General features: G+C 42.2%; 1 protein-coding gene across 1 annotated transcript in view; it reads left to right on the top strand.

Moving 5' to 3' along the window:
• The window catches only part of LOC115384619 (ephexin-1-like), a 55,527-nt gene that overhangs the window by 15,414 nt on the left and 22,639 nt on the right, over positions 1-17,474 (top strand). Inside the window, exons 8-12 of the mRNA XM_030086855.1 lie at positions 1,141-1,270; positions 4,277-4,351; positions 5,245-5,334; positions 10,488-10,645; positions 14,667-14,825. Coding sequence (XP_029942715.1) covers positions 1,141-1,270; positions 4,277-4,351; positions 5,245-5,334; positions 10,488-10,645; positions 14,667-14,825 — 612 coding nt within the window. The remainder of the gene's footprint in view (positions 1-1,140; positions 1,271-4,276; positions 4,352-5,244; positions 5,335-10,487; positions 10,646-14,666; positions 14,826-17,474) is intronic.

The following is a 17,474-nucleotide window of genomic DNA, read 5'->3' on the forward strand; positions in this document are numbered from 1 at the left end:
GAATTGTAATGTAAGGAAATATTATTTTGGGACTTCTGCATGAGTTTTTGGAGTCACAGATTAATTGGGAATTTAGATGTTGCACTGGACAGTAGTTTGTGGGGAATACGCAACACTTCAAAAGCGATTGTGACTTGACTGACTGATGCTGGGTATTCCATTGAGTGTGGTTACAGGGTGTTTTTGATGGAATTGGTTTATTCTGAATTAAGGAATTCAGAATTATATTCATGAGCATCATGTTTACATGGAAAAAATGAAGGATTAACTCCTCTCTCACACGGGGGTCTGTGAGGCGTTCTGATTGGATGGGGCGGCCGTGATGAAGCGACGTCTCCAGGAAGTAAATGGCGCTTCTCTCGTCTTTCTTTCTGGATTAACTTTGATACTGCAGCTTTGAAAATGTTCTTGTCGTTAAGTGCCCGTTGATCCGCTCATTTAATTATATCCAATTCTTCTAAAACTGGTGTTAAATAAATCGTTTCTGTGCAAGTCGAAACGCGGACTGTGGGCCGCCATCTTGGATGACGGAGCAGAACGAAGTTGCCTAATTAGCAGATCATTCTGCTTCTAAAGGAGAATCAACCCGCTGGTCTACTCAGATTTAAACTTAATTCTGAATAAAGCTTTCAGGCATTTACATGGTGATTTTAGAGCAGCATTAGGCTTTATTCAGATTTCCAGAGGAATAAAAAGTCCCATGTAAACACAGATTCTCAGAGAGACTGTGTGAGGAAGACTTAAACATGTCTTGTTGTCTGTGAATGTTGTCAGTCAGCCTGTCTCTTTTCAGAAGCAAACAGGTTTGATCAGCATGACGTGAAGGGAGTGGTTGACTTTGAATATAATGTGTATGTTCCTCTTCATTAATTACACATACCTGAGTAACTATGCAGCTTTGCCACACCCTGCAAAACAAGTATTTGGATGGAGACACTGTTGGACTTTAATTCTAAACAAGCATTTTCAAGCATCATGACAACGTGCTGTGGATAGTCTTTTCAGCTCTGAATATATAATTGTGGAATCCAAAACAGTTTGGTTGGATTGTTTTTACTTGGCAAAATTCATTATGCTGTTATATTCACACGTGTGTGTGTGTGTGTGTGTGTGTGTGTGTGTGTGTGTGTGTGTCTGCAGAGAAGGAAACCAACCATTTCGGGACACTATGGCTTCACTGGAAAACCATCCCTGTGTGAGAGGCCTGTCTTTCACGTCTTTCCTCATTCTTCCTTTCCAGAGGATCACAAGACTCAAGCTGCTTGTCCAAGTGAGTCTCAGGCCCTGTTTCCACCCGGCACAAAAATGATCTTGGCTGATCTGAGCACAAGTGATGAGCCCTAAAGCCAAGTGGGAACAGGCACCCAAACATATTAATGCATGTTCACTGTGACTCAGACCACTTCCCGAGGTGTGTGTGAGTCTTTGGTAGTGTGAACAGCATGCATCCTGAATGTGGTCGAGGACAGTGGCGTAGCCGGAAAATACGCAGTGGAGCTCCTGGTACATTTCTTGGCTTCATCAGTCTTCAATTCCAGCCAATATTATGGGTGTTACCTTAACTACAGTGTGCTCATAAACCAGATAGCGATGGGCGGTATGGATTCCGCCCCGAGCAGCAGCCATCAAACGGCGCTGGCTGGTTCAGTTTGATGTCATTCTTGTATCATCATATCAACAATCACATCATCAGTCAGTGATTGGTGGAATTGCTCCTAAAACCCACCTCCCCGAATCGCCAAGCTGTTTATTTGCTCTTTCATTACAGGTTACACATTGTTATCATTATTATTATTATTATTATTATGGTTATTGTTTAGGGCTGTCAAATGATTAAAATTTGTAATCAGATTAATCACAGCTTACAAATTAATTAATCATGATTAATCACACATAATCGCAATGTCCAACTATGTCTGAAATATGCCCTTTTTTTCTGTATTGCATTCACCAAAAAAACCACAGGACTTGACTAGATATATTTAACACATGATGTGTTTTATATTTAAGGCTCCAAATAAAATATTCAAAACACTAAAACATGCACACCATAACATAATGTGTGTGTGTGTGCAGTGCTCCCTCTGCAGTCCCTCTAAAGCTGGCTTTTGGCAGGAGTTACATTTTCAGGTCTGTAACAAATGTAGCAGCACTAGAAAAGTAAAACTACACTTTTTTCTTGCACAATTAAACAGGACATTCTCAGCCAGTGTTCCTTTTTGTGTGGAGAACAGAAAACTACTTCAACATTTTTTTAATCAATCAAGTAGAATCCATGAGGCCAGCGGCTGATCTCCCTCCATACTGCTTTCTTCTTCTGTTGTGATAAATGAACTGACGCCAGGCCTCCTCTGCCTCCTGTCTGCTGCCCGTCCAGCTTCACATGTCCGAGTGGGTGTGCGCTGCGCGTTGGTCCGCGTGACGTAAAAATCGTCATGAATTCCTGTCCGCTCGGGTCCGCGGACCGATCCGCGGACGTCCGCGCAGCAGCCAGTGAAAGCAGACGGAGCTCCAGCCTGATGGCTCCACTTCAAGACACCGAAAGAGTGAAAAACTGCTGGAAAGAGAGAGAGCCTGTCTGGAGGAGGAGAAGGTCTGCAGACAGAAGTAACTCATCGCTCCGGTCACCGGCGCCGCCCCCACGATTCAGAAACAGAAAAAAAGGCTAAATAAACTTTAATACTTAAAGGTGCTGTAGGCAGGATTCTGCTAGTCAATGCTCATTTTTCTGTTTTCTTTGGATTAAATGTTAGAGTATCATTGATAATCCTTTAGGAGTGTAGCATAACTGCTCTACCGCGAGGGCGCAGCGTTTCATCTGTCTCTGTTCTGAGCTGAAAAGGAATCTCCACAGCTCCAGGTATCTTTGACCAATCAGAAGAGCCCCTGAGGCTCTAACCGTGATTGGTCGAGGGGCGTTCGTCGCACGTTCTTGTGGGAGGGGCTCAACTTGCGCAAGGGCGTAATGTCAGAGAAAACAGGACAGGATTGACTCTGCTGGGTTTCAAATCGCCCTCTTAGATGGGTCAAATCGCCATCTTGCTGAGGTAACCCTAAGCAAGATGGCGGAGATGCGGAATCCTGCCTACAGCACCTTTAATGATAGTGTACTGACAGGGTATGTGCTTAATTTTCTCTAAATAATCCGTAATAAAGGAGCAGATAAACAGTCTGTAGTGTCGAAAAAGCTTCTCAATCAGCCGATGCTGAGGTGAGGCTTCTTCTTCTTCTCCTTCTTCTTCTTCTTCTTCTTCTTCTTCGGTTGCTGGCAGCTTGCAGGCAGCTTGCATTCCACGCGGGTGCACTACCGCCACCCGCTGGTAGAGGTGAGGCTTGTCATGATGCACATGTGTTAAACTGCGTTAAAAATTTTAACGAGATTGATTACATAAATTAATTAACGCAATTAATGCGTTATTTTTGACAGCCCTATTATTGTTATTATTATTATTATTATTATCATTATTGTTTGGACAATCATACAAATAATTGCAGTTAAATATTTTAATGGATTGACAGCCCTAATTTTTTAGATAAATCAATTCAGTTCAAGTCAGCTTTATTTATACAGCTCCAAGAATAGCACAGTCATTTCTAGTTACTTTTACAGAGAAAAACCCAACAGTTCTACGTGACCAAGTATAAGCAAATGTGGAAAGGAAAAACTCCCTTTTGAAAGGAAGAACCCTGCAGAACCAGGCTCAGGGGCAGTGACTTTCTGCTTTTCCAGAGAGCTTTCGTTATTCATCAGCATTCCGTAGAATCCAAGACACTTGGTCCACACTGACATTATGACACCACACAGTTTGAGTAGATGTACGACTCATGCAGATCCACCACAACCCAAGTGATGACATGTTCCAAGAAACCTGTTTGATAAGATACTATAACCATCCGAATATAATCTTCATCATTAAAAGGATCAGTAACACACCACAGGTAGACTCACGTGTTGCTGAGGAACCCAAGGAGTGACAAAATTTCTTTTTTCTATTCACCCAACTATTTTACTATTCATTCAAGAACAATGTTATGAGTCTACCATTGCTCAGTTTCTGGTCTTTTAGAACACCTGCATCAAGGTTTGATGTGTTGTTTTTTTGTTGTTTTTAAAAATGTTCATCAAAGTTTTGTCTGTTTTTTTCTACCATCTTGTCGCAGTAATTTTTTATCAAGTAATTCAACATTGAGTGATGGATTTTGTGAACATCTAAGCCTGAAACAATGTGGTTAAGTGTTCTGTTGTTTTTATTTGAAAACATATCTCCTTGTGCAGAACATCCTGAAAAAAGCTGAGGAGAACTCGGAGAGGGAAGCTAATGCTGTGAAAGCACATCAGCAGCTTGAGAAGGTGAGTCCTTTCAAGGTGTTGGAGATTATGTGACAATGTCTGAAACTGTCCATAAGCACGAATGGAAGTGTGTGCTCGTCTGTTTGTGTCTGCCTTGTGATGGGTCCAGGGGGGAACATTTTCCCACAATCAGCTGAATCCAGCCCCCGAATCAGAGTGGGATGGATGGAGCGATGGCGGGACAGATGATGGATGGATGAATGACAGACAGATAGATGGATGATGGACAGATGGATGGATGGATGATAGATGGATGGTCAGACAATGGATGGATGGAGGAGTGGATGGATTTAGAGAAGGGCATGGATGGGTGGAGGGATGGATGGATGATGGATGGACCCAGGTGGAGAGACATTCTGAAACCTGTGGTGAAAGTTGATAAAATCCAATGACTTGTAAGTTAGTCTTCAAAAAAGACTAAAGTTAAGCAGTTTTGAGAGTATGAGGTGACACTGGAGACAAGATGACCACTGGTATATATATGTTCTTCTCACAACTCACAGGAACAGCAAAACTAAAGATTAGTTGAAAACCTTAATGTTCTGCCGTGATCCTATAGAATCAAAATTCTATGTCAAATGTGGTTTGATCAGTGTTTGCCACATCATGTATCGTTATTTATTCCATGTACAATTGTCCTGGTCTTCTTTTTATTCAATCTGAAAACTTTAATCATTATTAAGTCTTGTTAGTATTTTCAAAATACTTACATCAAGTTTGTTTGATTAATGGTCCAACTTGTTTGAAAGAAACTAAAAATATTTCATTAATTTAATTTAGAACACATCTTAATAGCATTTTTGAAAGCACTAAAGTCACTAAACTCAGATGAACAAGGCAGTTGACTTGACTTGATTTTGAGAACTGATGCTTCAGTTCTGTTTCTTCCACAGATTGTGAGAGAGTGTGATGAGGGTGTTCGGAAAATGAGCCGCACAGAGGAGCTTATCAGTATCGAGAAAACACTGGAATTTAAATCTAAGGTAAATCACACTTCATGTCATTGTTTGTCTGATGTAATCAACTGCCAGTCATTCATAACAGACACACTTGCTTCTTTTCTTCATATCAAGATGAGATAAAACTATATTATACTGTAAATCTGAAACTACAGAGAATAGCAGAGCCTTAGGAAATCCTGCTGTTGTGCATCATATCAGCAGAAATCTATCGACTCACATGTTCAAATCTCAGCACTCACATGCATGGACAACCCAGTCTCACTGCAATTCGTGCTGAGTCACGGAAAATAATCGGCGTATTTCAGGGAGACATGTGAGGCTCAACTGTGTAGATTTTAAGAAGAGATTCAAAATGACAACAAAGGGTTTCAGCAAGTTCAAACAACGTTCTCAATGAAGAATTTGGCTGCTATATTTAAGATAAATTCAATTCAATCACATTTCATCCTGTTGAGCCTCCATTTCTCCCTGAAACGTACATGTCACTCTTCTGTGGACTCTCTGCACAACTTCACCACTTCCTGAACTTCAGGAGGCTCCTTTGCTTCCTGTCTTTCACGATAGGACGAGCTGATTAATCCAGGTGTCCCTGACCTCTGTCACCACAACAGTAATGGTTTCATTTGAAACAAAGAAACATAAAAACAAAAATTATTTTGCCAATAGGTGATGCTCTCACAATGCACAAATGTGGATGCAGTCACGGCTGGACCTTCATTAATTCTGAGGAGTTTGGTTGGTCGTGGACAATGTGCAAGGCTCCAGAATGCACACAACATTAAAAAGTTCAGCTCATCAAAACTCGCTGCTACGTGGTCAGCCTGCTGTGACCACACCACTGAACCAGAACTCAGGATTTTCAACAATGTTGTTCATCCATGCCTTTTCATGACCTCCACCAACTTTCAGATTGGTGTTCCTCAAGGAGCACTAGGTTATATTCCAGTGCCTTTGAAAAAAAGAAGATGTTTTGTATTACCAATAGAAAATGACACTATAGGGTTTTTTTTTTTTTTCAAAAACATAAACTGGTCAACACGATCTGGCAGTCGGACACTTATCTGTGCATTCATTACATCACCAGCAGTACTAAAGGATCGCTCTGCTGGCACACTGGTGCCAGGGATACATAGCAAATGTTGAAAGTCCAGGTAACACCTTCCCCGGAGATCTCCACACCTTCATGGCACTTTCAGTCAAAGGCAATGCATTTTTGCTCGGTACCTTCTCACCTCGGTTCTGGCAGTCTGGCTTCTCGATTTTCTTTCTCTCTCAGTGAAGGAATCGCCAAACAGAGCATCCAAAGCTTATTTTCTTACAAGGAGGTGGCTCGTTTAGATTTACAATATAAGAAATGTATTTCAACATATAGTCACAATAATGAAGTCAAAAAACAGCAGCCTGTTGTTAGTATCACATGAAACACACCTGTGGCCTCTCCTGTGAATCCTGACAGCTTTGTGCTGGAGCCTCCAGAGTCGTCCTCCTGATTTCCCATTGCTTGCAGCTGTGGATGTAAGAATGTGTGAACTGTTAAAACATCTGCTCAGTGAAGCTGTACACAGAAATTTAGAGAAAGAAAAAGAACAGGTGAGAGTTGAGAGAGAAGAGATGAAAGAGGAGGAGAGAACAAAGCAGAGGAAAGAGCAGACGAGGACAGAGAAGAGTTACGTGGTGGGACACTTCTGCCTGAAGAACCAGTTTGGCATAGCCCTGTTCTCTGTCCTCTTTCTCCAGGTCGGGCACTTCTTTAAATCGCAGGTCCAAAGCTGATGCTGTTGAAAGAACAACAGTATTGCATTGTATTAAATTACTGTGAGGTAAACTGAAATTGCAAGAGATTATCACTCATACACAGAAAATTCAGTGGACAAAACTTTGGCCTGTTTATTTTTTTAAGTAATGCGACAGCGATCAGCTAAAGCCACCATGAGCTATTAGTATCATCATTATTATTATTATTATTATTATTATTATTATTATTATTATTATTATTATTGCAGATATCGTACTTAATTTTCCATATGAAAAAACTCAATTCAAATTTTATGTGGTGAAATGCTAATTGTGGTATTTTATGAATCCATACAGTCTAATAACCAACGTATTGACCAAGACTGATTTCAATTAATAGTCCAAATGAATGACCTATGTTGAGAGCATCTTGGGTGCCTTTGTAGTGTGTCGAGAGGTCTTTGGCCATCACCCTCTTTATCTCTGCAATCAGGGTTGGTCATCCTCGCATGGCTGTAGACGTGTCGGCAGTTTTGCTTGAAGAGGAGCACTACAGAGAGAGTGGGCGGGTCTTCGTCACATCACTCTCACTTAGTGTGCCGCCATCTGTGGCCCTCGTCCACAGATCCTTGGACGTCAGAGTTGCCATTATAGTTGTTCCAGGAAACATTCAAGCATATCGAATGAACTGTTCCATCTGGTGACTATGTCTTGGATCAGTTTATGTTGTGGTAAATCCATCAAATTTTGGTTTTCCCTGAGGACATGGCCTGCAATCGGACTGCGGTGAAAATATCCAATAATTTTTTGCACTTTTGCCAACAATCTCGAAACACGGTCTCCCTCTAAAATCGTATGTGAGGCAAGGTTGAGAGCATGTGCGAAGCAGGTAATGTGAGAACTGAACTGCGCTTCTGCACTGGCCACAATCATGTTTTGGGCGTTGTCTGTAACGATGGCAGGATTCTTGTCTGAGATTTTCCACTCCAGATCGATGCGATGAGTGAATGATTTCAGCATGACGTCCAGCCATCCGTTATCGCTGCTCGTTCAGCTTGAGAGAGCGACAGCTTCACTTCATTTTTCACACTGTCATGCAATGCACCTTTTCTGAGAAGTGTGGTCGGCTTGGTATCTGGTACCGTGGCTGCAAAGTTTGAATCATTTCATGGAACCCCGGATTTTCTACCACGCTGTAGGGTTGCATGTCTTTGCAGATAAACCTGGCAATTGTTGCAGTGATGTTTGTCGCCTGAGCCAAGTCCCCAATTAAACATGCTGGCGAGGCCTGAAGCCTCAGCAGAGCCCACGTTACCTTGTGCTGCTGCCGAAGCGAGAATGCTGGAAGAGGCGCCTGGACAGTGGGCACCATGTGAGATCCCAGCGCGCCTGAGTAGGTGGTTGGAGAGGTTTGTCATGTTGCTGTTGTATTTTACATATCCCACAAACAGCAAGCAGCTTATTGAGGACATCTCCTTTTTTGTAAAAGCCAAAGTGTTTCCACACACTGGACCGCAAAAGTGGTTTTATAATTTGAGTTTTCTTTCATGATATGACACCCAAGAAGTGCGATTCTTACACATATAATATGGTCCTATGCACCCATCCAGGGTTTCCCCCAGAAAACTTGCTAAATGCGGTGGTTGAACTGTTAGAGAAGTCCACCGTGTTTATGTAAAAAAAAATAAATAAACAAAAGTTGACAGAAATTTTGAAATTATGACTATTTTGTGTTATTGTAAGCATTTATTATCATTACTTAAATGCAGAGTCTTACAAAAAGGCATAATCTTAAATAAAGTTTTAAAGCTCGGGTTGGCGATCTTGGAAAACTAGCATGTAGCACGAATGTAGCATCTCCCAAGGCTCCGCCCAGCTCCCACCCCATTGGAGGAGCTCCGTTGGGAGCGGAGACGCAGAGACATTCCTCGCGCGCGGTGCGCGTACTGCGCGCGGCACTTCCGCGTCCAGTGCGTTCCTGGCGTAACCTGTCCTCAGCGCTTCGTTTCTTCGTTTTTCTTTATTTGCACTACTCCAAGTTATGGCGCACTCACCGGTAAGTAAAACCCCAAACATTCTTCTCCACCATTCTGCAACGACGCTCCGTCCTACGCGCACACTGAACCAGGGTCAGTGCACGCCATTGACATGTACGCGCAGGGGGCAGGTCGAACGGCGAAGGGATTTGATTGGTTTAAAAAAAGGTGTCCCGTCAAGACGATTGGTTGCTGTTTTTCCCGTTTTCCTCCTGCTGTAGATAGCGGATATTTTCCAAACTACTTTAAGAACACGCCATGAATTGTTTCCCATCGGGTCATAAAGATCATTTTAACCAGTATTTTAAAAAATGTATCTCATTCAGATCGCCAACCCCAGCTTTAACAAACACAAAAAATACAATTAAATTAAATATCAATTATTTTCAATTAAGTTAAATCCTAATGAATCTTAAAACAAGGCATTGCTGTTCACATTTAAAGGTAAAATAAATTAACAAAAATAAAAAAGTGCAAACATGATCAAGGTGTAAAAACAGGGACTCAGAGGCTGAAGAGGTCTCTACTGGACTGTCTGACCTGGTCTACTTTTTGAATGAAAAACTAAAGAAAAATTATTAGATTGCTTACAGTTAATAATATTCTTATGTTCTTTAAATATTTTTTGTTTCTATGGAGTTCACAGCAGTGCAGCAGTACCTCCTTCAGTCCAGCAGAGGGCGCAGTGTTACTGTTAGATGTATAGTGCAGTGTGAAGCAGTAGAAGAAGAATGTGTGTGAATGGAATCCTCCAGACTGATGAAGCAGGTTGTTCGTTCTGCTTCATTAAACAGAAGCACTGCAGTTCCACCGTCTGGACAGTGAATCATTCTGAGGATAGAACACGAACCATTTTGGATTAAATCCGATAGTTCGATGTTTAGCATCGCGGCTCGCAGAAGGCTGCTCTGACGACGTGCTAGCATCCATGCTAACTGCTAACATGCTAGCTCGCGCCGGCTCTGCGTCATCAACTTGCCGCGGCTCTCTGATGAAAATACACGTCACCTCTGACCCCCTGTGTGTTCACGTATCGACCAGAAGGTGTCGCCATTGCAACCGTATCACCAGATGCCATTAAAAGCTCCAGAGACCGTCTTTGGTATCATTGTTTTGGCTCATAAAAAAACATATTTACAATTAAAGAAAAAAAAAAAAAAAAAAAAAACCACCGACGCTTAGCCTGGCGGGGGCGGGGGCGGGGACGGGGGGGGACAAGTAAAGCCTGGCGGCCCACCAGGCCGATAAAGCACTGAGGGAAACCCTGCCCTTCAGCGGGTGACGCCCCTCGGGCTCAGACCGTGATCATTTGTGAGGTGTGGGTGAGGTGAGAGTGAATGGTGTCACCTTTTGAAAATATTGTGAACGTGACCTTTTGTCCCCTTTAACTCAATCTCCATGCAGTCTGTGCCCATCATTTCCCACTCACGCTGGCTGCTGAAGAAAGGTGAAGTGCAGGTGATGGCAGGGCCAAAGAGCACAAGGACCATGCGAAGCCGCAAGCTTTACCAGCCGTTCTACTTGTTCCTCTTCAACAATCTGCTGCTGGTCACAAAGCGCAGGTAAGCACGCCATCACTTGAGTGATTGTGAGTGCACGTCTTATCCTCTGTCTCTGCACTCAGTGACTGTTTTATTTGGTTGACCTCAGTGCCTCTAAGACTGTGCATTTACAGTACTAGTACCGTATTGGCTTGAATATAGTACAACTCTGATTTTAAGACAACCCCTATTTTTCAAATATGATTTTGTGAAAATGAAAATATATTGAAGAAAATAAGGTTACTCATAAAAGAACTTTTTTATTGTAAAATTATTATAAACACAAAAACTCACAACAGAGATAACATTAAATGTGATTTAAGATAAAAAAAATATTACTGCAGTATTAAATAAAAAATTAGTGCTGTCAGTTTTAATCGTGATTAATCCATTGAGGTCTGCCAATTGGGTCAAAGAAAAGAACTAGAGGATAATAGTGTTTTTTCCTGACATTGGGACTGATTTATGAGGATTAGATTCTTCATTGTGATTAATCTCAACTTTAAAAAAGTTAATTGTTGACAGTTTTCCATGAATTAATCACGATTAATTGCGATCAATGCGATTAAATTGCGATCAATGCGATTAAAACTGACAGCACTATAAAAAATATATTCTCTTTCTCAAAATAAACAACAATAAGCAACAATTAAGTAGCTTCAAAGGTTCAATAACTGCATTAATGATATAAATAACTTTAGAACCATCAAATTCAAGTTCTATTCAACTTCATGAACATCAACAATTCAGCCCTCCATGAATGCTGGGTTCAGTCTGGCCTGTAGAGAACAGTTCTTCAGAGAGAAAGCAGCAGGTTTCAGCTGCTCTGAGCTTTTATTACTTTCTCCTGAAGGCTGTAAAACTGAAACCAACCAGATAAACATAGAAGTGAACAAACACACAAGATGGATCACAGCATACATCACTGTCTAGAGAGTAAACCAGTCAGTATTTAAAATCAAAGCCGCTAGCTCAATGCTAACTATTAATGGAAACACCATTAACATGCTAACAGAATTAGCATCTGCGTTTAAAACTCAAAACAAACTGATAAACCCACAAGTATCAGTTCCCCCTCCATCCTGAACACCAGCTAAGTATACTCGAGTACTGACAGGCAGGTATTCTGGATGCTGTTTGAAATGAAGCTCAGAAAAACCAGCAGCAGCCACACTGCTCAGTCTTCTTCTCTCACTGCTGCAGGCTGACACTCTGTCCAGCTCACTAGCTCCCCCTAACGGGGGGCGGAGCCACTGCATGGAGCAGAGGCAGCACAGCTCCCCGGGACTCTGGCTCCATCCAGTCCTCCATTAGAGCACCACCCCGTTTTTGAGAATACCATTTATGGAAAAAAATATCGTCTCATACTCGGGCCAATACGGTAATTAAAATAAGAATCAAATGTAACTCTATTTTATCATTGACCTGAGGCTGAAGTACATATGTCAGGTAAACTGTGATTTAGGTGAAGAAATCAAACTTCAATCAAATTTGAGAGACATACAATGATAAACCTTTTCCTCATGTGTGGTGAAAATGTAAAAACCTTAATGTTACCGGACAAAAAATATTATATCGTTTCTCGTTTTTTCGTTCTTTGTCCAAAAGCAAAAATGACCTGTTTTATGGAATCTCATTATGTCAATTTAACAGGAAATCAAACTAACAAAAGGCAACCTTGTGAACACAAAGAAAGAATTTCTTTTTGACCCTTTGCACAGAAAACAGAAAATCTGATTTCTTTTTTTGTTTATTAAGCACAAATCAGGGTGGGGACACAGAAATTGCCTGTGAGGCGCATTTCTTGTTTTTTCTTCCACTATAAGGGAAAATTCTTTTAATAGACCACTTTTTCATCACAGTGTTACTTGTTGATTTGTCAGAAAATCAGTATTTCAAGAACAAAAGAATTTCCACAACAATCGCGGTTTGAATTTGTTCCTTAGCATCAGTGGCTTTTCAGTCCTCTCCTCTCCTGTCTTTTTCCCTTGGTCAAGCGTGCTTGATGATCCGTTGCTCATTGGCCTGCATTAGTGATGATGGTAATTGTTTCTAAAATATGTTTGTAACATCTATGTTGTTATTTTAACTTAGTTTAAGGTTGAATGATGATCTGTAGTCTCCTGAGGTTCCCTGAATGCATCTTAAAGAGTGAGTTAGCAGATGAGATGCCTGAGAATGAGTGGGGGTGGGACATTTGGTTTGTGCTACAGTCAGAGTAGACTGTAGGCTACGTGTGAGTAGAAGGAGAAGCTTCTGATTAAAATGCAATTTTAACATGTTACAGATTGCATTCATCTAATCGCGTAACACATTAACCGCTCTATTAAATACAAACATATGCAAATGCATATGTCATGGGTCGGCAATTACATCTGGCAGCGGGCCACTTTTTTTTGGGCACGTGAATCGCGGGGTGGGGGGGGGGGGGGGGGGGGGGGGGGGGGTATGAATGGCGTCAACAGAGGCATGCACCCGCTGACCTGGGGGGAGAACTGTCAATTCGGGGTGCGTGCGTCCGCTCCAGGGCCAGGGCCGGGGTAATGCGTGCGTGCGTGCGTGCGTGCGTGCGTGCGTGCGTGCGTGCGTGCGTGCGTGCGTGCGTGTGTGCGTGCGTTCGTTCGTTCATTCACGCGTGTCAGAATCCTCTTGCGGGCTGGATTGGACGGTTCGGCAGGCCACATTTGGCCCGCGGGCCGCTAATTGCCGACCACTGGCATATGTTACAAGAACAATTAAAATGATGTATAAAGAAGATTTCTAAAGATTCAATTCAGCTTCATTTATATAGTACAAAATACATCTGAGCTGAGGTGTCCAAAGGACTGAGGCGAAGACAAGTCCACAAAACTAGGAGCAAGTCCACTACCAGGAAAGCATCACACAAGGGAGAAACACAAGGAAACATGAGCAACATGTGAGCCTGAGCGATTAACTGGCCATGAGCCTAAATACTCCCGGAGAGGGAGGAGACAAGGAACAACTGAGCTGGAAAAACTTCGTCACACTGCAGTGCAGTAAGGACAGAGGCAGCCGCTGCCTTGCAGTGTTTACATCTCGGGCTTCAGCTTGCTGTGCCATGAGAGATGCTACTTTGAAAAATTACCAGTAAATGGACTGTACCAAGAAAAACTGGATCCTGTTCCCAAGGCTTGGTAAATGGAAAAACATTTGTGAGATTGGCGGAACAGATCCATATGAACTCCTTCATTGGACCATGGATTTAAATGACTTACCTCAACTCTCCGAACCTGAGCTCGTCCTGTACGTGGTTGATGGTGAAAGTTTTTTACTGCAATTCTGCATCAGGGTGTTGAACAGATTTCCGTTTTCAGATCTTTTTGTGATGCAGCAAGCTTAGTAACTGGTCCAGAAACAGTCTTGGCATCGAAGCCACATAGTGAGAGTGAGTTTGTGAACTAATGCAGGAAGCAGGCATTTTCAGTGTTTCGTGAAGCGAGAGGCTTTTGTTCATTTGAGAGTGAAGTGAGACTTTTAATGGATGAACTGTCAGATTGTCAAGTTATTTAAGGTTTAGTAAAAAGTTGATTAAATTAAACATGATCAGTATGTACTTGTACTACAAGGGGGAACATTTTGTAATTTATTTTCTTTCCTGCTTTCATTTCACTGGTCCACCATAAATGAGAATAAGCTAAGTTGTATGTTCTCTCAAATGTGGTTGAATCCTCTTCTCTCTTTTCATGCACCTTGATCAAAATTAACAGTCTGATTGATAAACAGGGTCCACGTCATAGCAGAGTGGTATTTGTTTTTGGTTGTGGCAAATTTCCCAAAACCAACAAACCAACCATCCCAAATCATTAACTTAGTCAGTCAGAGTAAGTGGTTCATGGTGCAGCCGAACTGCATCATGTACGAAACTGATTTCAGAAAAATCATGACCACAATTGACCACATTGAGGGAAAAACATCTGGAAGGCAGGTTAAAAGGTTTACTAATAATAGGTGACCTGAGTGCATGCTCACATTCAAACAAAATGCTTTTGTGCGTGTTTTCAATGTGTGAACGTACTGTCAGTGGGGACAAGTTCCAGGTTCTTGATTCCTGCACAAGGGCCATGTTGAGGACCGAAGAGCTTGCAGACCAGGGCCAGGCGCTGGCCCATGTCTTTAATCTGAAGCTGCTGGAAAACCAAGAGGACCGTCCAGTCAACTACATGGTCAAGGCCTCCAGTATGTAAGTAACAGAAACCTTTCGGTTTACTTTCAATCACAGCAAAAACAATTGTGTACCTTTTGTGCCAAAATCCTGAGAGCGTGATGTGAAATTTTGAGCACAGAAAAAAATGTTGCGCAAAGAATAAGGTCACCTGTGCGAATAAAAATCTATTTTGGACTCAAAAAATGCATTTTCCTCAATGTTAATTGCTACTGTTACTTTGTGTACATGCATTTGGGTGAAGTTAAGTAAGCCTTGTTTTGAACAAAAAGGCTGCTGACCGGTTTTTGCCTCCTAATAGAAATGTAGGAACGAGAAATATTTTTCTGTTTGCAGCTATCCACAAACACATGCAATCACATTTTTTTCACTTGGTTTTGATATTTGCTTTCCCACTGACCTCCGCTCTACATGCTCATTAAATCTTTCTCACTCTCGCACAAATCGGCCAATCACAGACTTGCACAGGACCGTTCTGATTGTCTGATTCCTCTCAATCCAGTTGCTATATTAGAGCTGGAACTCAACTTAATTTTATTTATAAATATCTTTAAAATAACCATTGTAACAACAATGTGCTGAACATAAATAGGCAAGAAAATCTAAAAACAAATAAAAATACAACAAAACAATGAAGACAATAAAATGGTGACACTAAAACAGGAGTGGACTCTCAAACTGGGTTAAAAGCCACGGAATAAAAATGTGTCTTAACATCTCTTTTAAAAATGGACAGTGAGGGAGCCTGTCTGAGGAGCAGTGGCAGCTCATTCCACAACTTCAGGGCCGCAACAGAAAAAGGTCTGTCCGTCTGAGCCTCTGTCTGGACCTCGGCACCTCCAGGAGCAGCTGCTCAGCTGACCTGAGGCACTGAGCAGGAGTGTAGGGGTGAAGCAGCCCCGAGAGGTAAAGCCGGGCAAGACCATTCACAGATTTGAAAACAAATAAAAGAATCTTAAAATGAATTCTAAAGTGCACGGGCCAGTGGAGGCAGGCCGGGATGGGAGTGATGCACTCCCTCTTACTCCAATTAGTAGCCGGCTTCCAACGTATTGAGGCTGTAACTGGAGATGTGCTAGCGACGACCGGCTGACTCCAAAATAAAGTGCATCTCAGTGCCAAGATGTGATAAAGGATGGATCACTGTCTCAAAGTGCCCCCGTGCAAGGATGGACTTCACCTGGGCCAGCTTTTCTAAGGTGGAAGTAGGTGCACTGAACCACTGCCCTTATTTGTGAGTCCAATTTAAAATCACTGTCGATCTTAAAACCCAGGTTTAAAGCTGTCTGCTTCACAAATGTAGCCAGAGGGCTAGAGTCAACAAAGGGAGATCCATAGGAGCCACTAGGCACAACAATGGAAGGAGATGCTGTGCTTTGAAAGGATGGACCCCAGTGGTAACAGGTTCAGAGAAAAAAGTAGTGGGACTAAAATTGAGCCCTGTGGAATCCCATAACAGAGAGAAGCCGACGAGAATTCAGAGCCAGCAAGGCTGACACACTACTAGGCAGAACCTAAACCATGCAAGTGCACAACCACTGACACCCACCAGGCGCTTTCGTCGGGATATCAGGATGTCATGGTCCATTGTTAAAAGCTGCTTTCCAGCAGAACCAGAACCATGTGGTCAACAGAATCATTGGCCAAGAAGACACCATTAAAAACCCTGAGCAATGCTTATTCGGGACTGATTTGGCTCAGTTTTGCAGAAAGTAAGTCACACTTCCATAAGAGGAAAACCAGGTGGTGGACCACTGTTGTAATGATGTTCACAATGTAGCGACATTGTCTAGCTAGCAAATCCTGAGCTAATTCAACATGGATAGAGGAGAAAACATATCCTCAGATGACTCTGAAAATTACATGTATTCATTTCATTCAGCTCCGCGCATTTTCCAAGGGGCGGGACTTCCTGTTTTGAGTAGCACTTCCCGTAACTTGGTAATGGCCGTGTTTACAACTGAGAAAATTATGTGGGAAGAAACAAAAACCTCTTTAAAAAACAGAAATGGATCGAGTCTGCCTCATCCGCGACTTATTACAGAGTGAGGGGATGACATGAAAAAGTGGCCACAGGCCATGTATGGCGATATTTTCAACTATTTCATGTTGTCACTTGGCGTGGATGACTCGGCTATGAGGAGTTATAAGAGCACTGAAGCCTATCAGTATTTGTTTAGATATTATTCAGGTGAATCAGGTGAGCCAGGGGAGGCTGTGGTTCAGTGGGAAGAGCAGTCGTCTTGCAATCGGGAGGTTGTTAGTTGGATTCCTGTCTCTGCATGTCGAAGTGTCCTTGGGCAAGATACTGAAACCCAAATTACCCCCAGTGGATGGACTGAGCGCCTTGCATGGCGGCCGCCTCCACTGTGGGTGAATGGGATAATGCAGTGTAAAGCGCTTTGGGCTCTGTCAATGCAGTGTAAAAGCGCTATGTAAGTGTAGTCCATAATTTAATACTTTGTTTTATCAGGTAGAGATGATTTTCTTTAATGGCTCCTTCTCCTCCTCCCAAAGTTTTGGATATAATCCTTGTTTCAGCTGATGGTTTTGATTAAGAGTGAGTGAACATTTAATAATAAATACTTCCGTAGATTGGATTAATTTAATCAGTTGTTTCAGCCCCTTTTACAAATGGAAGGTACTTGGGCTTGAAACTGTTTATTG

Source organism: Salarias fasciatus, unplaced genomic scaffold (genome assembly GCF_902148845.1).
Source record: "Salarias fasciatus unplaced genomic scaffold, fSalaFa1.1, whole genome shotgun sequence".
In the NCBI taxonomy this organism is placed as follows: Eukaryota; Metazoa; Chordata; class Actinopteri; order Blenniiformes; family Blenniidae; genus Salarias; species Salarias fasciatus.